This window comes from Armigeres subalbatus, chromosome 2 (assembly GCF_024139115.2).
Source record: "Armigeres subalbatus isolate Guangzhou_Male chromosome 2, GZ_Asu_2, whole genome shotgun sequence".
NCBI lineage: Eukaryota > Metazoa > Arthropoda > Insecta > Diptera > Culicidae > Armigeres > Armigeres subalbatus.
Genome location: NC_085140.1, coordinates 408,460,096 through 408,483,390, shown reverse-complemented (window position 1 = coordinate 408,483,390; position 23,295 = coordinate 408,460,096). Strand labels below are relative to the sequence as shown.

The 23,295-nt window shown below is 37.8% G+C and overlaps 3 protein-coding genes and 2 long non-coding RNA genes across 7 annotated transcripts in view; 2 read left to right on the top strand and 3 right to left on the bottom strand.

Annotated features, from left to right (window-relative positions):
- Positions 1 to 2,938: 2,938 nt before the first annotated feature.
- LOC134213348 (uncharacterized) lies at positions 2,939 to 3,667 on the bottom strand. Its single transcript, XR_009979442.1, has 2 exons — positions 3,440 to 3,667; positions 2,939 to 3,378 (listed from the first exon to the last, which is right to left on the bottom strand). It is a non-coding gene; the product is annotated as an uncharacterized LOC134213348 (long non-coding RNA).
- Positions 3,668 to 8,615: 4,948 nt separating this feature from the next.
- Positions 8,616 to 13,635, bottom strand: LOC134213346 (ATP-dependent RNA helicase WM6). Its single transcript, XM_062692333.1, has 7 exons — positions 13,484 to 13,635; positions 12,998 to 13,218; positions 12,129 to 12,533; positions 11,821 to 11,939; positions 9,559 to 9,690; positions 9,097 to 9,499; positions 8,616 to 9,035 (listed from the first exon to the last, which is right to left on the bottom strand). Exons 2-7 carry the CDS (start codon positions 13,194 to 13,196, stop codon positions 9,022 to 9,024), a joined length of 1,272 nt encoding a protein of 423 aa, XP_062548317.1. The 5' UTR covers positions 13,197 to 13,218; positions 13,484 to 13,635; the 3' UTR covers positions 8,616 to 9,021.
- Positions 10,682 to 11,814, bottom strand: LOC134213347 (uncharacterized). Its single transcript, XR_009979441.1, has 2 exons — positions 11,130 to 11,814; positions 10,682 to 11,076 (listed from the first exon to the last, which is right to left on the bottom strand). It is a non-coding gene; the product is annotated as an uncharacterized LOC134213347 (long non-coding RNA).
- A 2,934-nt stretch (positions 13,636 to 16,569) lies between the features above and the next one.
- Positions 16,570 to 23,295, top strand: part of LOC134213343 (E3 ubiquitin-protein ligase Su(dx)) — a 59,768-nt gene continuing 53,042 nt past the window's right edge. Inside the window, exon 1 of one of the 3 annotated variants that reach the window (XM_062692330.1) lies at positions 16,570 to 16,941. The gene's annotated coding sequence lies outside the window, so the exon portion shown is untranslated. Of the gene's footprint in view, positions 17,440 to 23,295 lie in introns of all 3 variants that reach the window. The other 2 variants (XM_062692329.1, XM_062692331.1) reach the window with 2 other exon arrangements.
- Positions 20,923 to 21,899, top strand: LOC134210265 (RNA-binding protein spenito-like). Its single transcript, XM_062686306.1, has 2 exons — positions 20,923 to 21,357; positions 21,468 to 21,899. Exons 1-2 carry the CDS (start codon positions 20,923 to 20,925, stop codon positions 21,897 to 21,899), a joined length of 867 nt encoding a protein of 288 aa, XP_062542290.1.

Below are 23,295 nucleotides of genomic sequence, written 5' to 3'. Positions count from 1 at the left end.
GTCAAATAACCGTACCACAAACTGTTAAAACTTTATATGAGATTGTTCATTTACAGTTGTCAACAGTAAAGGATACTGTTGTCGACCGCACGGGAAAATATCCATGTACAGTTTGTAATTATGCGGGTAGTCGTAGTTGCTACTCCATTATGACCAGATCAGTTGTTCTTGCACAGGGAACCAACAGATGTTTGCTTGGGACTAGCACACATCTTCAATGTACAAGTACTGGTGATCTCATTTGTTAGGTCATACTGGCGCCTGCCACGTCAGAATGCAAGTCAATGTAGGGAAGGTGGAGGAAATGATTATGCAATCACTCGCTCACTGCAAGCCGAATATACCTCTGCACCAGGGATTGAACTTATCATTTCATTATCATTTAGTATTCAGCCAATAACTCATTCCAGAGGCGGAATTCTGAAAAGTGTTGTATGGCGGACTTCTAGCGCTATTTCCCCTCTAAAACTTTGTCTTATACTAAGGACACACCTGTGCTGCCGTAATCTGAAAAAGTGACGTATACGCCATTTTCCAAAAATGGTGTTAACGAGTACTACTCATCGAGCTCTTTAACAGAAAAATGGAAAACATGCATGTTGTAAAATGGCTGTTACGTCACTTTTCCAGATTACGGCTCATTTCAAGAATCTTGTACCATGGTACTTATACCACCAGTGTGTCATTAGTATTAGGGTATACATATATCTATGTCTCATATTTACATCGTTAAACGCTAGTATCACTTAATATACTAAATGATAATAAGTGTTATTATCATTTAGTATGTTATATGATACTAGCGTCTCACGCTGTAAATATTAGACATAGAGCAATGTACCCTTAGGCAAAATTGTGGAGGGGAAATAGCGCTAGAAGTCCGCCATACGACACCTTTCGGAATTCCACCTTTGGAATGAGTTATTGGCTGAATACTAAATGATAATGAAATGATCAGTTCAATCCCTGCTCTGCACTTGCCACGAGTTCATGCAGATTTTGTTGGAATTTTTGGGTTAGGTTCGAGAAGCAGAGGTCCGTCTTGGTTAACGAGCTGCCAATGTGATAGATAGTGATAGAACTGATGGAATTTCTAATTGGATGTAGGAAACGAGCTCTATACTGCCGCTAACCGTAAGTCAGACTTATCTGAGTATGACGTCCATATACAGATAAGTCTGACTTGCGGTTAGCAGCAGTATAGTTCATTTCCAATTCTAGCAGATTACTGTTAGAACACTCAAGTTGAAGGTATAGGAATAGTAATGGAAACGGTATGGAAGTCCATTTCCAGTTCTAGCGATTGCTAGAACATGAGAAATGTAGAGAAAGATACATAGTAGGATACACCCGATTCTTTTTTTACACGGTTGGGTTTTAGTCGATTATGACCTTTAGCGTCAATGAAACAATGAGTTCACCCCACGAAAAAATTTACAAAAAATCAAAGAAAATTTTGGTGGTATTTCAAAAGCTGTAAAAGTTTAGTTTCACCGAGAAATTAAGGAATACCAACCGTGTAAAAAAAATATTGGGTGTAATGGCCATGGGGCCTTTTGGCGTAAAGACCATTTGACATAACGACCGTTTGGCAAGAAAAACGATCATAATGATTTTAGGGCATTTGGCATAACGACCATTTGGCATACAAATTAAAAGAATCATAAAAACTAGGCAGAAGCTAATACCGGGTAAATTTAAATTTAACTTTTTTAAATGAAGAAATGATGTGCTAACTTGCCTTATTCCTGAAAAATTGTGATTGTTTACAGTTTTTTTTTTCAAATGCGTATTTTGAATGGAGGAATAATCTACTCATTAGATTTCTTCCAACCAAATGCGTGCATGCTTTCTCGTTATAAGGAGAAATCGTGAGCCATAAAAGATGGAATCATCAGGTCATTTATCTTATTCCGTTCGTATGCGTAGAAAAGAAATCATATACGTTTCGACTTTTGCGATCTTTAAAAAAATGGATCATCTAGTCTTCTGCCTTCTTTCGAAAAAAGGCGTACTTTTGAAAGGGTTATTTACTCTTTTGCCCTTTTCCGGGCAAATGCATACTTTTAAAGAAGTCATCTACTCTTTTGCCTTTTTTAGGGCAAATGCATATTTTTAAAGAAACTACACTACACTACTACACTTATAAAAAAATGCGTTCGATTCATGTCTTTCGGAATATGGATATTTTCAATCAGCTAACACCATGAAGTCTAGTGTAATCCACATCACTATGATGTTCTTGACATTCTTATTTCAAATGACAAAGTTAGTATCCGAATTCATTATTGATACACCACGATATGATACACGTTCGTCTCGTATGTTTCAAAATGTTGATATTTCATTCCAAGTTACACCATCAAGTCTAATGTATTTCACATCACTGCGATGTTCTTTACAAACTCAGTTCAAATGACAATGTTTATAGAAAATTTCATACTTGATACACCACGATGCCATTCTTAAATATGTTATGAAGCAATTGAAACGAATTTAGGTATGGATTCTCATGAGTCTCCAATTGTCATCATTCCAATAAAATCGCACATGTTCATGCATATTTCGAAAAGGTTGTAACCATTTTCAGCTATCAGCGATAGTGAACTAAATATAATTTTATATTAAATTCCACTTTAATAAAGAAGAAAAATGTTTGAATATTATTTATGAAGAAATATATTCGTGTTTCTATAATGGTTATAAAGCGGTGGTGGAAGGAAGAGGCATTTCACTGTTCAGTGGCCCAAAGGGCAGAAGACATTGCGGCATGTGTGGAACAAGCAACTTCGCACATAAATAGACGAAAAAAGTGAAGTTTACCAAATTTAAACTAAACTGCTGTCTTAGGTAAACATGAGTATACGCCTACAAATCTATGTACAAAGAAGTTCTCGAAATCTTTTTATTCTATATAGTTTAAAACTGTAAAAAAATGTTTGTTTTAAATAATTTGTTTTTATTTCATTTGATCCATTCGGAATGCGATTTCTATTATACGGTTGAAAACCAATAACAATACAGAAGTAAGTTGAATATTTTATATTTTTTTTATATACTTATATAAATATTTCAAAACTGATTTTCTTGCTCTGGGAAAACTGGCTGACCTGCTGTGGCTCCTCGTTGGTGTTGAATCGAATCGGAGCATACTAACTTGGTGCATTTTCTTATTTATTGCATGTTCTCCCGCTGCTGCGGCATTTGTTTTTCATAAAAACAACGACGAATCCTCAGTATCGGTCCTCTCGGAATATCTTTTGCGACCTACGTACTTCATGGCGGCTTCCTGTTATTGTTGTTATTATTGTTATTGGTAGACATCAGCACCGAACCGATCACGTTTTCCGGCAGCAATCCTTTGAATTTCTTGGTGATCTGTGTAGATGATGAGAATCTTATTCATTGGTTGCAGATTTCGGAAGATGAAAGCACTTACCTATCCGAGAACAAACTCTTTGGCCTCAGTTCGTTAATGCTGGTTGGTGTGGTTCAGCCTTTTTTAACATAATAAATACAATCACCTAATCACCTATCAAAACCAACGAGAGACGGTTTTTTCTAATCAAGTAATAGTTGAAGTTATGAAAACTGTTTTTCGAAATGGATTTCGGATGGAAATCGGATTCCGGATGGATATGCAATCATCATTATCATTTAAATATGAAAGAACACACGAAATTCACTTGTTATAACGTAGTGTTGAACTTAATTTTAAAATTAAAAAAACACTTTAATAAAGAATTAAAAAAAAAAAAAAAAAAAAAAACTTGTTATAACAAACGAAATTCAACACGAATACATTTCGATATCACATATCAAACGAGTAACTCTAACAAATCAAGCAACAGAATTCTATTTGTTTTACACGTTAATACCGTATGGTTTGTTTATAAACAAATGCAGAGTTTCGAATGAGCGATGTCGTATGTTTTACACGTGATATTGATTTGCTTTGACAACATGCGCCAATTCATGTGTAGAACAAACGGTCCTCACGTGTATGTTTTTTATAGTGTACTCTTTTGCTTCATCCCGGGCAAATGCGTACTTTTAAAGGAGTCATTTACTCTCCTGCCTTTTTTCCTGGCAAATGCATACTTTTGAAGATGTAGTTATCTACTCGTTTGCCTTTTTCCGGTCAAACGCATACTTTTAAAGAAGGAGTCATCTACTCTTTTGTCTTATTCCAGGTAAATACATACTTCTAAAAATGGAAATCATATATTCTTACGACCCATTGCATTCCATACACTCAGGCAAATGAACATACGAAATACATAAGGCAAAAATTATGGATCTACAAGATTGTGGAAAATGGTTGAAACATAAGTCTCTCATGCTTTCCATCTTCAGCTTTTTAGATTTCATTAGCGGACGTATGTTGCTTGTTCATTGCATGGATTGAATTTCATTAGACACCTTTTGAAATTTGTTCAAAGCTGATTTGAAGGAAATCATAAGGCATTTTATGAAAAACATCATACTCATTTTGGTTACCTTAATCGGAAGGAAGGCGCTTCTGTCAAGAGAATCATGCCCTCATTTATTACAAAGTTTTCAAGTCGTGCGGTTGAATTGAATATCGAGGGGGTGTGAAAAAAAGATTAAGTTGAAGTATTTTCAAGTGTCGACGGTGAATAATATAGTGTCCCATAATAATTGACCCAATATGTGAAAAAGGACGGATTCGAATAAATCAAGTAACTTTTTCTTGATTCAAAGATATTTTGAAACGCGTTCTACATCGCTCATTTTTTCATACCCCCTCGATGTTCTCAATACAACCGAAACGCGAATATGAAATCACATGTCATGTATGCATAACTATATATAAATGAACCAAACATTTTGATTACCATCTGACATTAATCACGCATGTTTATAACTCAAGAAAATTTTCAATATACAGGAATTAGGAATTCATAATGCAGCATTATGAATCGATTAATATATCGCAAAATGCAATAATGAATTCTCGCTCAACTTTTCAAAAGGACCTAAGTAACATTTTTTCATGAATTAATTTGGATAGCGCAATCAATAGAACAACATAAAAACTATTGATTGCTGTATTCAAATTAATTCATGAAAAAAATGTTACTTAGGTCCTTTTGAAAAGTTAAGCGAGAATTCATAAATCTGCATTATGAATTAATTAAGATGCTTCTTGAAAAATACGAAATTCATAAGGCGTGGTTATGACCTCCAAATACTACTTCTGCAATTCATAAGGGAGGGCTATGGATTAATTTATGTCTAGCGTACAGCGTTTATAATGCTTCATTGTAATTTCATAAATGTGCCTTAAGAAAATGTTATGTTTTTTTATTGACCATGAAAATTTATTTCATAATGCGTCCTTTTGAATTTTAAATCCAAAACTTATTGCAAATTTTCAAAAGGCAGAATAATGATATTCGATAGCCAATTTGCCTGAGTGTACTCTTTTCAATGATTATGCCAAATATGGGCTTCCCCCAATATGAACAACGAGTATAATGGATTATATGCTCCTTCGTGTGAGCCCTAACAAACATATCAAATGGGCTTCATTCCGGGAAAATGCGTGCTTTAAAATAAGGCAGCATATGTCGTTTTGCCTTATTCCGGGCAAATGCGTACTTCAATATAAGTATTTTTGCATAGAAATATAGTATCTATAGTATTTTTAATTTATAGAAATGACAGCGAAAAACATAGTTTCTTAGACTGATACCTTTTTCTGGGGAACGGGTCATTCTGGGTTTTTGGTTTCTGGGGAATGGGTCATTCGGGTTTTTCTTCTGGGGAATGGATCATTTCATGGGGATTTCTTTTCGGGGAAATGGTGCATTCTGGGGAATATCATTCTGGAGAATTGATCGTTCTGGGAAATACCATTCTGGGGATTGGTATTCTGGGCATTGACATACAACAGCGCTGGTAGCGACCGAAGCCACTCAAAATAGTGACTTTAGTGACCAAAGCTGACGAAAAAAAGGACCAAATAGTGACTTTCAGTTGCAGAAAAAGTAACCAAATAGTGACTTCCAATTTCAATTGCAAGTTGTATGAGACGAAATCTAGCGTTTTTGGGTCGAAGGAGAATTTTTTTTTCGTAATTTGTGGCGGAAAACATGTTTCACTCACCACTCTTTTCTCTTAGAACGAAATCAGAAGCGAAACGAAAATCGTACTCGCTAACTTTTATCTACTCAGTGACTAAGTAAAATTATTGCCCTCTCTTTTAACCCAACGGAAATTTTACTTAATATCAGTAAAAAGCAGGACAACTCAAAACTATGAGTAGTCAGTAAGCAAATCAAATATTTACGCCACTGGAAGTGAGCGAAATATGGTTATCAATCTTAAGGACACTCCTCACGAAATCCAAATTTGAAAGTACTCGCGTTTTCAAGGGCACACCACTCGATACGGAAGCAACGCACAACTGCCATTTTTATAATTTCAGATTGGCTGCGTGGCAGCATACGTAAAATCATAAGAATGACAGTGACAGTACTTCGAAATTTGGATTCCGTGATGAGTGTCCTTAACACCTATTTTTCTTTCCTGAAAATTATTTCTCGGCGAAAATTTGCGTGAATGAGCAATCAGCAAAATCAATAACACAGAGATGTGTTTGCATCACACAAAACGGACCTAATGTGGAACATCCCCTAGATGAGCGACAGTTACACAGGCACAAAAATGCCTCGTACGGTCGTGATAACGGTCCTTTTCAACATGTAAACGTTTGTACAGATTCCTTGTTTCGTGAGGAACCAAATACTGTTGAAAATATTGAAATCCAAGCTTCAATAAAACCACACGAGCTATTTTTGTGGCTGTGTAACTATCGCTCATCTAGATGTTCCGCATTAGGTCCGTTTTGTGTGATGCAAACACATCTCTGTGTTATTGATTTTAAGCGTGTGTAAATTACGATCATTGGATTAGCTGAACACCTACTTAAGAAAGATGCAGAGTACTCTACGATTTGTCATAGGTTCCACGGATGTTTTTGGAATTTTTAGTGAGACAGGAACAACAGTAGGATCGTTTTGGTAGAAAATGATACAAGCAAGATGAAGATTCATGTACATCGAGCCTGGGATTGAACGCTCGACCTCCTGCTTGTAATGAGTACCATGCTCTAGGAATTTTTAAATATTTTTACTCCAAAATATGCAGATTTTCCGACTTGTTGTATGTATTCATGAACGATTTTTGCCATGGAATTCGACAGCACATGCAATCTTCAAAATTGGGGAGACTTGATCACCTTTCTATGATATCTACTCAATAAATATTTGTTAAGAGCAACCCTTCGTTACATATCTGTCAAAATCTACAAAAAAAATAGCCGCTTGAGAACAAATTATATTTTCTTGAATTTTTTAGACAAATTTTTATATGGATGCCTAATGGGGGATAAAGTCTCCTCAAATTGAGGCAACAACTCAAAATCCAAATATCCTGAAATTGTGGTGGAATGATGGCATTTGTATCAGTGAAGATCATTTAGCATATATATGGATTTGTGCTGTGAAAAAATGATAGCATATGGTCATTATTGGGACAAGTTGTTCTAATTTTGCGTGGCCACTAAAAAACATTTTCAGGAGGAACAAAACACAGTAAATAATAGAGTAAATAAGATTGTCAATTAAAAAAATAACTCGCCACATAACGATAATTTATCTAGATGATCTCCCAAATAATATTTTAGGTTTTATAACGCTCTTGAAGATCACAATTTACGATACAAGAGCATTATAAAACCAAAATGTTATTAGGGCTATTATAAAAAGTTTCCTCACCTTCCCCTACTGCATAAAGCTTAAGTTTAAATGAAAACTCGAAATCGACAGGTCTCTTGCTTGCATGACTGTATACCAATTTATAAATTGTGACGTAAAACACCTTCAATTAGCTACTGGTGAAATGCCAATAAGAGCAGCGAGTTAAATGGTTGGCGATGTTTCAAAGTGATCATTTTTTTAAAAGATCCGTAATTTCATTACCGCCATGAACAAAGCATCTTCCGATGGATACATAAAGCTTTATAAAAAAATCTTAGTCAATAGTTTCAAAATAGTTGAAAATAGTGACTTTTTGCGAGAAAAAGTGACTTTAGTGACTTGAGGTCGAAAAAAGAGACTTTTTAGTGACTAGCCCGAAAAAAGTGACCCGCTACCAGGCCTGATACAACCGAACGGACCTGAGATTGAACCCACGACCTCCTACGTATGAGGCAGAAGGAGTAGCCATATGACTATCATGCCCGCTTCTTCCTTTCTTTCCCATGATTGTTGTCAAAACTAAAGCAAGATGCAAGCACCTGACCTCACCGGGGTTGCTCAGCCCAATAATTCAACCTAGTGCTAGAAAAACCATTTTACACAAAATTGGGCTATTGGCCACTTTGGGATAGTTTTGGTTTTCAGTGTAAGCGGAGGTGAAGAAATCGACCCGAATGAAAATTTTCCAGATTGCCCTCATTAATCAAAAGCCATTTATTATGAATGCGTTCATACGCCATGTTCTGGATTACGTATGTTTAGAATTGCGCAAGGCTTTAAATAACTTCTCTGGAAAAGGCATTCTTTCGAAAATATATCGATGCTTCGTACAATTTCACCAAATCATTTTTTATTACTTATCCGTTTAATCTGAACTAAACCTAGAGGGATCTTGTTTGCATTTTAGTGATTTCAAGTTAAAAACGAAAAGATTTGCTCAATGCTACACCTCTACTGAAAAGGCAGTAGTAGATTGTTCAATAATCTGCCGTAATGGTTTGTTTTTGTAGTTCCTTAACTAATAGAATGTTAGTGAAGCTTTTTGAGTATCGGTTCTTGCTAAACTACTAAACGATTATAATATAGCGGCATTTCTTTTCATTTTTATTCTGGGTGGAGTCACATAATTAATTGTGTTAAAAACTCGTCTCAAAGGAATATACGACTTTTTTTAACCCTAGAAAAATACAAACTAAAATTTGCCGGTCGGGGCACACGTTTCCATATAGTAGCTTTATCGTCCTTCAACTAGAAAAAAATGTGAACGATTAATGATCAGATGTCTGTGTATAAATGCCGATATACGTACTGTAGGAAGAGAGATCAATTTCGTCCGGTAGTTCGGTGATGTTGACATCGAACCGATCCTGGACTTCGTTCAGAATCTTGGCGTCGGTTTCATCAGAAACGAATGTGATCGCCAACCCTTTGGTTCCGAAACGACCGGCACGCGCTACACGATGCAGGTAGGTATCGGAGTCTTCTGGCATGTCGTAGTTGAACACGATGTTGACGCGTTCGATGTCCATGCCTCGTCCGAACAGATTGGTAGCCACCAGGATACGTTTCTGGAAATCCTTGAACTGTTGATAGCGAGATAACCGCTCCTCCTGTACCATACCACGATGGATACCAATGGCGGGGAAATTCTGCTCTGTCAAAAGCTGTGCCAGGGCCATACAACGCTGTACGGATTTGACAAAGATAACAACCTACAAGTACAAGTACAGTCGTAAGTTTGATACTTGGGATAAACTCTATTATTGTGTACCTGGTTGAACTCAAGAACGTCAAGAAGTTCGAAAAGCTTTTTGTTTTTCTCATTTTCCTTCAGCTTTACGTAGTGCTGCTGCAGACCATGGAGTGTCAGTTTGGTTTCATCGTCGACATAAACTTCCATCGGCTACCGTTGTTAAAATCACATGAAATGGAGGATTTGAGGAAGGGAAACAAAATTGTTCGATTACAATCGCGATCACTTTCATTCACAGAGTACTTCGGGTACGACATATCTAAAGGGATCTACAACGGGCTGCCGGCACCGCGCAGGGGTCTTGCTTACAAAACATACAATGTCAGGGTGGCCACATCAACTGCAATATTTCCTGGAATGTGTTTTTATTTTCTGTAACATCCGCAATATTTTCATATGAAATGTGCACCAAAACGCAAATTCAAGTGCAGTTTAATTATGCAACTATAGACCGGATAGAATAAAGAAAGTTTTATGTGCTGCGCTACCGCTTTAGGCATAACCGTCCCAGAAAAAAATCAATCTTTTATCAATTTTACCATTATTTTTGAAATGTAATGAGCGTAGGCGACACTTTTCTAGAACATGATATGGATCACTACTTAGGGAAGATCCATTAATTACGTAACGCAAAAATTTGAAATCTTCAACCCCCACCTCTCCCTGTCAAACTTTTTAGTTGAATTTTTGTATGGATTCTCACACTTCGGCCAACCCCCTCCCCCCTCTGAGCATTACGTAATTTATGGATGCTAACTTATGTACACGTGTTTCAATCTCCATTATAATTAAACGAGAACTTCCTTTTTTCAATGGGACGAAATGTCAAATCAAATCGAAAAATCAAAGATAAAATAGGACTATTATGCGTAGAATGGCAGTGCAAAGTCCACATCAGCTTTAGTTGAATGAAATCAGGTATCTACTCCTTGAACAAGAATTGACGGATGTCTACCGTCCAAATGGAAATTTGTATGAACAATGAACATTTTGTCCATATTGTGGTCTGAAGAAGTCTAAAAAGGGTTGGAACCTCTATCAAATACATTATATATACCTACATGAATGAATCCTAGTTCTTAAGAATATTTTTATCCTTACTTTGCTCCTAAGCTTTGTTTATTAATGCCCTTCACTCTGGTTTAGTGACTAAGCGGTAAAAAAAATCTTCAGAAGGCAATGATCGATCGTATCAAAAGCAAAAAATGTGACCGAATTCCCATTCGAATGTAATTTTTTGTGAGTAAATTGGCAAAACATCGTATTTTAATTTAATGGATCTATGATATTCAGAATTCTTTTTCCGTCATTCTTTGGTGTAAATGGAATGCAAAGCCCTTCGTATTGGTTGTTCACACCCTACAAGGAAATACAAAACTTCGAATTTGCATTGTTTTCGAATGTGACCACCCTGCAATGTACTCGCTCTCTCCAGTATCGTCGTTGGTTTTGTGGGAATGTTTTACGCCCTCCATAGTTGAGAGAATACGAACAAACGATTTTATGATTGAAGCTATAAGGTCTGTGTACGTAGATCTGAAACGAGACAAGATCTATAGCTATTAGGAAACAACAGACTGGCTACATACGGATTCTGCACGTTCAGTGGACTGCTCTATCCAACCCCAACTGGTCGTGGTTGCTAGTATGTCCGATCTTCTTCCGTTTCATTTCGTTCTTCCTCAAAATAGCATACGCTGATAAGCGGCTCCGTTCTACAACATCCAGATGATTCCGTTCTGCTGGAGCACGATCTGGAATCAACGCCTTCTCCCGGTTGCCATATTGGCCAGTAGATTTGTTAGCATTGTTATTATTTATTTGATCATATTAGACGTTTGAGAACTATTGAAAATTCCTGAAAAGCCATCTATTAACGGGTTGTTGGTGTATTAGTCGGTTTTGTATTTAAAAATATCTACTGGCCATTTCGATGACGTTCTGCACACGGTAATCACGACGGACATACAAACCTTACCGTGGATCGTTTTGAATCACGTTCACTTTTTTCAGCATTGTTTTAACAACAATTATTAGTTTGGTATTGTTTTATGCTCAGGAGATCGTTCTGATCACCTGCTGCCATGACTCCAATTTAACAGGTTGTTTGTGTATTAAATTTTGAAGCATTTTGAACCCAGGATCCCAGTGGTACGGTAAACTATTCCCACCAACACAATCACTATCGAGAAGGCGGACATTAGAGGCAATAGCTGAAGTGCTAATCCCAGCGGTACAGGAGACAGTAGTAGTAATAATAGAAGAATTGGTTCTATTTACATCTTGCATGAACTTCTTGCAAACTGGGCGGATTTCCTTGCTGAGAGTAGCGGAGAACATCATAACTTGCTTGCCGTGCGGTGTGTTTCTAAATATTTCCTGCACATCGCGCCGCATATCTGAAAAAAGGGAAAAAAATTGTAAAAATCCAAAAAAAGATTTAATTTGTGATGCAATGATGATTAGATTGGTCAGATATAAATATAGAGATCAATCACCAAAAATCAGATGTCCCTATCTACTAAATAGTTCATGTTTTCATCATACATTATCTTTTGTTTGCTGGTAGATATCAAAATAAGACTTACCTAGTTGTTCAAGCATTTTATCACACTCGTCGAGAATAAAATGCTTAAGGTGTTTCAGGTTCAACTTTTTGTTCCGGATAAGAGCCAAAACGCGTCCAGGTGTTCCAACGATAATGTGCGGATTAGTCGACTTCAGCACCTCCTCGTCCTTTTGAATGGGCAAACCGCCAAAGAAGACGGCCACTTTAATGCTGGGCATATACTTCGAAAACCGTTCATACTCCTTGCTGATCTGGAATGCCAACTCGCGGGTATGGCACATAACCAGCACATATGGAACGTTTTCCGTCGGTTCCAACTGTTGGAGCGTGGCCAATACGAATACCGCCGTCTTTCCCATACCAGATTTGGCCTGGCACAGAATATCCATTCCGAGCACCGCTTGTGGAATACATTCGTGTTGTACTGAAAAGAAATACCGACAATACCTCATTAAAATGCATACATATCTGCGCTGGAGAGCGTGTCTTCGATTGCAACAATTCAGCCAAATTCACAAATCAATCATCTGTTTTGATCAGATGTCCCTATCTACAAAATAGTGTGATTATTCATCATTGTAAAAACATTCAACAAACCAAGAACAAGAGCACTGCTACGTAACGTAATCAGGCCGCCGAACTGAACTTGGTTAATATGTGCTAATTGTGCAGAAGTTTTTTTTTTCGCCAAGGATATATTGTTACACTCAATTATTTAAAATTAAACAATAAAAACCGAAAGACGATTGGAATATTATCTCTTTAACATTACCGATTGTAGATATTAAAAACCTGGCATCATTGCACGCAGTCATGTTCGTCAGACGTTGAATGTTTCCCACATTATAAAATATGCCTTAAATACTGTATACATTTTCCAATACCAACCTTCAGACGGATGCTCAAAACCGCAATCGACAATGGCTCGCAAAATTTCCGGTTTCAAAAGAAAATCTCGGAATCCGGAGCTGTGGATGGAAACGTACGTTCCCTTTACGTCCTTCTTTGGCTGCTCCGCGGGCTCGGTGGTGACCTGCTCAGTCTGATCCTCATCCTCGTAATCCAAAAGATCATCATTGTCAGCCATGGTAGGAATAAATTTCCGGGAACTAAAAAAAAATAAAAATAATCTTGTATCAACTTCTCCTAGTAGCGGTGGCGTAACACCAATTTTGTCGGTGGAAAGCAGCCGTGTTCAGTAATGTCGGCCATTTTGAAAAATGCGGCTTGGGGCCAAAATTTGAAATCCATTTTTACTTATCAACAATGATTATTGCACACTTCAAACAATACTATTTGAAGTGTAACGAATTAAAATTTTGTAAAACTATAGAATTATAACAAATTTGTTAACAAATTTTTATAAAAACCTACCTTGTCAGAACTGAAAAATTGCAACGCGGTTTTTACTTTGCTGAAGCTGCGAACACGAATGAACGAGAGAGAACCGATGAAAGCGACATGTGACTGACAGCTCTCAAATCCAGAGACTGCGCATGTATTCACCCGCGGTTACACTGTTTAAAGGCCTTTTTATATACCATACACGGAAATAAAATTTCCGAATTTCCCGGCTTTGGTCCGATTGGTGAATTAAAATCGAATTAAACTTAAAAGTGACAATTCGGAAGTTATGAAATCCCCCGCTCATAAGAATGGCTGGTGCTACCCAGCAAGACCAACAAAACATCTATCAAAAATGATTCAATATCTGTCAAAAGTAATCTTGCTCTGCGGGCAGGAGTATTTGAAAATTTTTGAACTGTCAGTTTTAAGTTTAATTCGATTTTGATTCACGAATCGGACCAAAGCCTAAGCCTGATTTTATTGGGTTTTTAAATTTTGAAAATCATGTTGCTTTTTTATATGCATTCGATGGAGCACCTTTTTCTGAGTAACAACATATTTTTTCACACCTAGACCCTAAATTAGATGTTAAAAATCAATTTTAATAGTTTTTGAAAATTTGGCTGTTTGGTAGTTATCTCACACACTGCGGAAAATGGACGTATGATTTTCAATCAAACGCCTTATTAACCACAATTGCCACAAGGAATCGGCATGAATTTCAATATGTTGCCTTATGAAAGATGATTTTTATTAAAAGTGAAGTGCGGCAGACTGGGTTCGAACCATGGACGTCGGGGTCAGGAGGCCGGTATGTAGATCACACGCCCATCGACGCTTGATTACTCGAGAAGGTAACTGAGTATAAGAAGCACTGTTGGTGGAATAAACAGTCGAATATTCATAAGGCGCCAGTTATGAATTTCGATGGTCCAGTTCGCTGAGTGCAGGTTGACAGGTTGACGGCCCATTGAGATTCTCACGTCCGAATGTGTGAGTGCCGATAAAAGGAAAACAAATACTCCTACAATTAAGTTGCAAAAAAATATCATAAAACACAATACATTCCACGCTGTAGGTAATGGCGGCTTGTCGGTGTGTAAAAATCAATCGGTCACTGTACTTTTTGACACTAGGGGTCTGTCTCATTTGGAGAATTAAACTTAAAGATGACATTTAAATAATTATCAAATAACCCTGGCTCGCAAAGCAAGATTACTTTTGACAGATATCGAATCAGTTTGCATCGATGTCTTATTGAGGAAAGCTCACGAACGTTCCATGGTGAGGGGAAGGGAAAAAAGGCCTTTTCGCCAGAGAGTTTTCCTCCAGCTAGTGTCAAAAAGTACAGTAAATGATTGATTTTTTCACACCGACAAGCCGCCATAAGGCTGTCTGACGTTTAATCATCTTTCTCTTGCTCGCGCATGGAAATAATAGGATTTCCCTTGTCATAAGAAGAGTTTGTACAATCCCATTGAATTCCACCACTTAATTGTATCTTGACAGATACGTATTTCGACCTCAACAGTAAGGCCGTCTTCAGTGTCTCGTACTTGACTCGACTTAGTCAACGAGTCAAGTACGAGACACTGAAGACGGCCTTACTGTTGAGGTCGAAATACGTATCTGTCAAGATACAATTAAGTGGTGGAATTCAATGGGATTATACAAACTCGTCTTATGACAAGTGAAGACATTCCATTAAAAAGCTCAAAATAATTTTCTTAACAGAATAGGATTTGTTTTCATACGGAAACGCTTTAGAAGTGTTTCCGTATGAAAACAAACCCTACCCCGTCTGTGCGCGTGCAAGAGAAAGATGATAAACGTCAGATAGCCTTATTATCGAGCGTAGAAAGCTGGATTGTTTTCATAATATATTTTGTTTACTTTTTATTGTGGGCCCTTATCAAATTGGGTCCTAAAGCCCTACCTCGTTTATGGTTGCAAACGATAGTGCATCGGTCAAGAATACTTGAACCGATGTTGTAAAAATTCTGGTAAAAGTCTAAATCAGTAAAAATAATATTTTTATGTTTAATAAATTTTGAGGCAAATATTGGCCTGTGCAACATTTCAGAACGAATCAACCATCAGCCCAAAACGTCAGGCCCATATATTTACTGTCAAAGGTTGAGTCAATTGCCCTGGGATCATTCAAAAATTACGTCCATCGTTTTTCGGCATTTCAACCCCCTCCCCCCTCCTGTCACAACATGTCACAAATCACTGATCCCCTTCCCCCCTGTACGTACAACTGTAAATTATGTTTATAATGGTTCGTCTTTTTCGTACACTACTTTTACATGGAACTTAGTGAGAATTAACTCTCTTAATAGTTAATTTAAATATTTTTCTGCTTATCAAATTGTTTCTAAAATGTAATTTGCTACTTTTTCTTGTTGGACGTAACATAAGACGAGACCCCCCCTCTCCCCTGTCACAAATTCTAAACCCCCTCCCCCCTCAAACCTTGGACGTAATTTTTGAACGATCCCCCTGCAGTGTTTTGCTAGTGCGTTTGAATCAGGCTATAGGGCACTGCACGGACTGCTTTGTCTCTTTTTCGCTGCAAAGAAATCTGAAAACAACAAGGCCAGTAAACGTCAAATTTCATGAAGAACGAAAGAGAAAGAGATTCTTCCGTGCAGTGCCCTATTGACATCCTATTGTTTAGCCCATCGCCAGATCGTAGCCAGGACGTCCCGGGCTATATATTTTTTCATACTGCGTTTCAATGATGACAGCGGGCTATGTCTATATTGATGATGATGACACCGCGCTTCTCACCGGCTCGGTTTGAATCCTTACGTCAAACAAGACCGAAAATGTCGAGGAAGCATTTTTCATCTATTTTCAAATTTCAAATTAAACAATGTTTTTCAATTTTGAGTCAAAAGAAAAACTGACGCTTTCAGGATGATTAACTTCATCGTTCCCTGGAAATAAAATCGAATATCGGTTCTTCATTTTAGGACCCAATATTGTTGAGCGAGATACTATAGAATATTTATTTCAGTGTAAGAAGCCTTTTCATAATTACACAAAAATATTTTTTGTCGTCGATATATTTGACAGCCAGTGTAAATCGGGTTGAATACACCAAAATCTTGATGATGACTGATCGAGTTGGGTTGACGATGCTTTTGCTTGGTGGTGCAAAGCGAATGCAAAATCGTAGCCATTTGGAAAATTGAAGAAAACTGAAAGTTTTGTGCTATTTTATCGTGGAAAACGTCGCGTAAGTAGTTGTTTTGCGAGATCGTGCGCGGTATAATCCAGTAGGTGCTGCAAAAAGAAAGATTCCCTGGTTGATGTGAATTGTCGAAAAAATATTCAGGTGTTCCGCTTCCCAAAGAAAGCAAAAGAAGAAGCAGCTGCATCGCGCAGTGAATCGCTCGTTGAGCTGTTTTCATCGACGACTTGGCAGAATTAAGAAACGGGAACCGTTTTGTGACCTAAACGGAAAAATAGAAACCAAAGTGAGTGCAAGTTATCCACGCAATTTTGGCTATGCAAAACCTAATATGCAAGACAGAGAATTCACACCCCATTATTGCGGAAAAAGTGATTTTTTTTTCGCTAAGTGATAGTGTCATTATTTGTTTGGACATCAAAATTATATAAGATTGAGTCACTGAAATTCCTGTGGTCAGTTGACAAATTGAAGAATCGGTATCGGAAAAGCGGAAGCCAAAGAATCCATACAGTTTTACTAACTTGAGCGACAAGTATGCGAAGGTACAGCAAGTAACGTTCCAAGTCTTAATGATTTACATTTGGTTTCCCAAAACAAAAATTAACTGCTAGGGTGGACAGATAAATGATGAGATACATGTTGAACAGCTTTAACTAATAAAGCTCAACAGAAATAATCCTCAATAGAAGGAGTGACCGTAGAAATACGAGCAATACCAGCTATACTGCATATTTTTATAGTAGGTAATTGAGTAGGAAAATCAGTCCAAGCTGTGAGTAATGTAAGTAATGCATGCATATATCCTATTATTTTCGTTTATCCGTATAAATAATCATAAAAACAACGATAAGATAACCGACAGTACGTAGCTAGATGTTTTACCTTTATCGTATTCTTAGTGTAGGTGAAGGCAATCAAATGGTATGGTTTACAAGAAAATGCTATACATATAATCATTTTCTGTGTTTAGGAATTTTAACAGAGCATATTTCGGCCTAATTCTGTGTCTATTTTTTGTGAACTGTTAAAAAAAGACATGGGTGCATTTTCCGGAAGTTCCTCCAGAAATTCCTCCGGAAGTTCCTCAAGGAGTTCCTCCGGAAGTTCCTCAAGGAGTTTGTCCAGGAGTTCCTCTGGAAGTGTTTCCAGGAGTTCTTATGGAGGCTCCTCCAGGAGTTCCTCCGAAAGTTTCTCCAGGAGTTCCTACACAAATTCCTCTGGAATTTCCACCGGAAATTTCTCCTGGAATTCGTTCCGAAGTTTCTCAGGGATTCCTCCGGAAGTTCGTCCAGAAATTCCACCGGAAGTTCCTTCAAGAATTTCTTCGCAAGCGCTTCTAGAAATTCTTCCAGTCATTCCTTCAAAAAGTTTTCAGGAATTCCTCAGGCAATTCCTATATGAATGCTTTAGGATGTTTGCTCAAGAAATCCCCGAGAAGACCTGTAACTTCTTGAAAAATTACTCATAGAATTTCTCCTGAAATTCTCTCTAGAATTCCTCTTATAAAATTCCGCCAAGAACACTTTATAAATTACTTTGCAAACTCCTCATAAATTACCACGAGGGCTCGTAAGATATTTCTTCTGAATTTCATCTGAAATTCTGGAAATTTTCGAGGAATTCTTTAAGAACTCCGTATGGAAATTGTATTGCGAAAATATGATCTAGAAAATCTCACGCGCATTCCTCTGGAAATTCTTCCAGAAACTCCTACCCCAAAAGTTCCTCCAGGGATTCTCCCGGAAAGTCGTTCACAAATAAATTATTCTGGAAATTAATTCTCCGAAAATTCTTCCGAAAATGTTTTCAAGAACTACTTCACAACCTTCAATAATGTCTCAGGCAATTTCCACGGAAGCTTCTCCAGAATTTCTCCAGGAATTCGCCTAGAAAACATCACAGGGCTTTTCTGGGAAATTCCCTTGAAAATTTCTCCGAAATACCATAAGGAAGATACTCCAAAAATTCTCTCGCTTTTTCTTCAGACTTTTTTTTAGAAATTCTCCAAGAATTCTCTCAAAAATACCTACAAGAATATCCGCGAAAATTGCTTCAAGAACTCTTATAGAAATATCTCTACATGCTCTCCTGGAAATTTCTCTAGAGAATTCTCCAAGGAACTGCTCCAAGAATTCCTCTATCATGAACTATTCGTGACGGATTTTTTGTGGGAATATCCAAAGGATTTCATAAAAGATTTTGATGATCAATGCATACAGTATTTCTTGAAGAAATTTGCAAAGGAATTCCTAATTTGAATCTAATAAGATTTTTTCATAGAAATTCGTTGATGAATTTCGTGTGGATAGCCCGATGGGCTTTAAGGAGATTTCCTTTTTGTCCTACCAACGACTCGCAACGTGGAAGGATCGAAGTGTGCCGCGCATAGGTTAGGACGGATTTTTTTCGCGCTCGCCAAATTTTGACATTTTTTAATAATTCCTTAGGACTTTTTTGAATTCTGATTTTGTGTCGCGAATGCTCGTGTTTTTGACTTGTGTTTGGTTGATATTACCATTGACGAATACATAGACCGAAATGTCCGGTACAAAGCCATCAGAAAATCGGGCACCATGTCTTCTTCTTCATTTTGAAGAAAATACCCCTCGTGCACTCTGGAAAAAATAAATTCTAAATAGAATAAATGTTACGCTAAACCGATACTCTCCTGGTTGACCCCATATTCGATTAAGTGGCAACTATACCGGCTTAGTATAACTTCGATTTATATGGCTTTAGTTTAGTGTGACTTTATAATGGATAGTTTATTTTGTCGGGAGATTGAATTGATCGTAGGTGGATTCTGCATCAGTGTTTACAATTCGTAATGATTAATGATCAAATATGTACAAATAATTGTCGGGTGTAAATAAATACAAAGAAAACATTTTATTTTCCGATAGAATAATATTTATACGTATGCATTGTTCTTTTGTTGAGCAGTATTTATCTGAATAATAATCGCGAACAAACAATCGGCTTTTAACGGCTTTTAAATTGGTAACCACAAATTTGAACTCTCAGGGTGGCCATCCGTATAGGAATATTTTTTCCTTGATGAACTGCATATACCACTGGGAAGGAAGCCTGTTTTGTTTAGGATCAGGAAATGTCGGGTATCACATGAGAACGGCCACCACCGCAAACGTTCGGATAATGGTACTTGGTCTGTCCAGGATGTGTGTGGCGTTGAAGCACTTGAAGGAGGCAGAAGTTTCGCCTGTCTGATACATGGTATTGTAGGCTTCTTGTAGCTCATTTTATAGTGTCCTAAAATAAGGAGATTCAATCATTTTTATAGTTTCTGGTTCATATAATATTACAACTTACATCCTTCCCGCTGAGGGGATGTTCAGATGCTAGATGTCTCGATCAAATCCGCCGAAATCAACATGACAGCATCGAAATTTTTGCTCACATTGTCCTAAGACTTGAACAGATTTATTTAATCGATTTCGATAGGTATTATTTATAAGTAACTTCCTAACTGTATTTTAAATAATACCAATATTTTTATTTCACTTACAGAGTGATGGGGATGCAAACTTGACTGCACGTTTTTCTGAAAAGACTGCGAAAATGTGGTGTCGAGTGCTTGGACTTGAAGTACGGCTGCTCGAGTAATCAATTAAAATATATCATTGAGATATCCTAAGATAGGTTAAATTAAAAACATCAATAGTATACTTTCATATACTAGATTCGTTTCAATATCGTTTATTGCCTACAAGTTTAAGATTTAATCTAAACTAGTTTAACTTTATTTCTGAGTGTGGGTGACGAATTACATAAATATTTTACGAGCGCTGACTTACCCCCTCTTGACGTTTTGACAGTTTGTTTGTTTTTCTCCCTCACCTTGTGACGTCGTTTCGGTTCGTTTGTTGTTTATTCGTTTCGTTACTCAGTTGGAGCGTGAGTTCGACCGTTTTGGTGCCATCAAAAAGTTTGAATATAACAAAAGGGACACCCAGGCCTACATAGACCAATGCAAGATCTTGATCTAACCTCACTTATTTGACAGTTCACAGAGCTTGTTTACAAGGTGTTAGAAGAAAAATCGATGAGGAGAAAATTAAAATTCATATTTTTAGTTTAAAATTGCTGCGATCCGAATATTTCAATGATATTCTTTTCATTCAGCATGAAATCAATCGCAAAGGACATCTACATGCGAATAAAATGACGAAACAATTTTATCGGAAGCTTCGCCAGAGGCTAAGTCCCGGTGAAAAAGCTCTGTGAACTGTCAACCTACGTCATCATGCACTGGTCTATTCTGTACGATTCTATTGATGCTGCTACGGCTGCTGTGAAGGAAATGCGTGGATTCCCGTTAGGGGCACCGGATCGTCGTATTCGTATCGATTTTGCTGATAACGGAACAGCACCATCGTTCTCGAAGAGCAGTGGAGGTTTTGAGGAAGGCGGTGAGTATCGTCGCGGCCCCGACTACGAATATCCGGAAGGTGGTGCATCATACGAGGAAAATTCATCGTACGGCTATGGTGGAAAACCGTTCCGCGGACGTGGTGGTTTCCGTGGCGGGTTTCATCGTGATGGCCCATCGCACCACGGGGACAATGATGAATGGCGTCGATCAGGAGCCGATGGCGAATATGATTCACGCCGTCGTTCTGGATCACGTGAACCAGGAATCGATAGATCTCGTTCCCGTTCACCGAGGCGACGCAGTCTTGTAGGAATGGCATGTTATTGAATGCAAGAACGTTACCAGAAGTGGCACGGAAATCTACCACAGTCTGACAAGGGGCGCTGATTTTGAAGATTTCACTATTCCCCGCCAAGTTGCACCTAACGGACGGAGACAACGGAATAGTGGACAGCCTGATGAAGGACGAGGAAGGTAAACACCACCTTCGTGTTACTCAGCGACTACGCCTCGATCAACCCAAGTTGGAAGATGTGCAGAAGCGCATATCGACGTCATCGTCGCACGCAATCTTCCTCGGCCTGCCGGGATCGACGTCATCGGTAGCATCGTCGGATGATGCCAGCGTTCAGACGCGTCCACTGCGTTATCTCGTGTCCTACCTGAAGCAGAAAGAAGCGGCCGGCGTTATATCCTTACTCAATAAAGAAACGGAAGCAACTGGTGTGCTCTACTCATTCCCGTCATGCGATTTTTTGACAGAATTGTTGAAACGAACATGTCACAACCTCACTGAAGGAAGACCAAGGAAGGTAATCGTGGTGGTCCGAGGAGGAACAATCCTCTGAAGTGCCTTCTTTCTGGTATTGCAGCAACTAGTCCATATTGGCACAGCATACAACATGGCTGGTCTAAAAATTTATTTGTAAATCAAAAGTTTGTTCTTATGACAAAGTTTTGATTTTCTGCTTATAAGTGGCCACTTAATATATTTGTTACATTTGGCTTGAAGGCCTTCAATGTGATTTTTAAAAGTTAATTTTTGATCTAGCAGAAGTCCTAAATATTTAGAATTCTGATAGTTTACCTGCAGTGAGCGATCTGATAAATAATTTTGGATCAGTTTAATAGCTGGTTGGTTGTTTGCTCATTGTTTGTTGATTGCTTCATTGTTTGTTGGTTGATTGATTGGTTGGTTATTTGGTTGATTGGTTGTTTTACTGGTTGATTGATTGGTTGGTCGGCTGGTTAGTTGATTAGTTGTTTTGTTGGTTGCTTGAATGGCTGATTGTTGGGTTGCTTGATTGGTTGACTGGTAGCTTGCTGGAATGGTTGATTAGTTAATTATTCAGTTGATTGATTGCTTGATTGGTTGGTTGATTAGTTGATTGCTTAATTAGTTGGTTGGTTGATTGTTGGTCGGTTGTTTTATGGGTTGATTAGTTGTTTTGTTGATTGCTTGATTGGTAAATTAGTTGGTTGGTTGCTTGATTTGTTAGTTGGTAGAATGATTGATTGACTGGTTGGTTGCTGCTTGATTTGTTAGTTGGTAGATCTGTTGAATGGTTGATAGTTGGTTGGTTGCCTGACTGGTTGATTGATTGTTGGTCGACTGGTTAGTTGATTAGTTGTTTTGTTATTTGGTTGATTGGTTGGTTATTTAATTGATAGGTTGCTTGACTGGTTGGTTGATTGGTTACTTGATTAGTTGGTCGGCTGGTTAGTTGATTAGTTGTTTTGTTGGTTGCTTGGATGGCTAATTGGTTGGTTGCTTGATTGATTGATTAGTTGGTTGGTTGCTTGATTGGTTGGTTGGTTGATTGTTGGTTGGTAGAATGATTAATTGGTTGGTTGCTGCTTGATTTGTTAGTTGGTAGAACTGTTGAATGGTTGGTTGCTTCACAGTTGGTTGGTTGCTTGATTGGTTGGTTATTTGGTTGATTGGTTGTTTGACTGGTTGATTGATTGGTTGGTCGGCTGGTTAGTTGATTAGTTGTTTTGTTGGTTGCTTGAATGGCTGATTGTTGGGTTACTTGATTGGTTGATTGGTAGCTTGCTGGAATGGTTGATTAGTTAATTATTCAGTTGATTGATTGCTTGATTGGTTGGTTGATTAGTTGATTGCTTAATTAGTTGGTTGGTTGATTGTTGGTCGGTTGTTTTATGGGTTGATTAGTTGTTTTGTTGATTGCTTGATTGGTAAATTAGTTGGTTGGTTGCTTGATTTGTTAGTTGGTAGAATGA

What these genes read in the sequence shown, in the direction of transcription:
- LOC134210265 (XM_062686306.1), top strand. Translation starts at nt 20,923, where the DNA reads ATGCACTGGTCTATTCTGTACGATTCTATTGATGCTGCTACGGCTGCT. An exon ending in CACCGAGGCGACGCAGTCTT is followed by an intron (nt 21,358 to 21,467) that starts GTAGGAATGGCA and finishes TTCCCCGCCAAG; the next exon opens with TTGCACCTAACGGACGGAGA.
- LOC134213346 (XM_062692333.1), bottom strand. Translation starts at nt 13,196, where the DNA reads ATGGCTGACAATGATGATCTTTTGGATTACGAGGATGAGGATCAGACT. An exon ending in TAAAATGCTTGAACAACTAG is followed by an intron (nt 11,940 to 12,128) that starts GTAAGTCTTATT and finishes CCCTTTTTTCAG; the next exon opens with ATATGCGGCGCGATGTGCAG. An exon ending in ACGTTCTTGAGTTCAACCAG is followed by an intron (nt 9,500 to 9,558) that starts GTACACAATAAT and finishes TTGTACTTGTAG; the next exon opens with GTTGTTATCTTTGTCAAATC.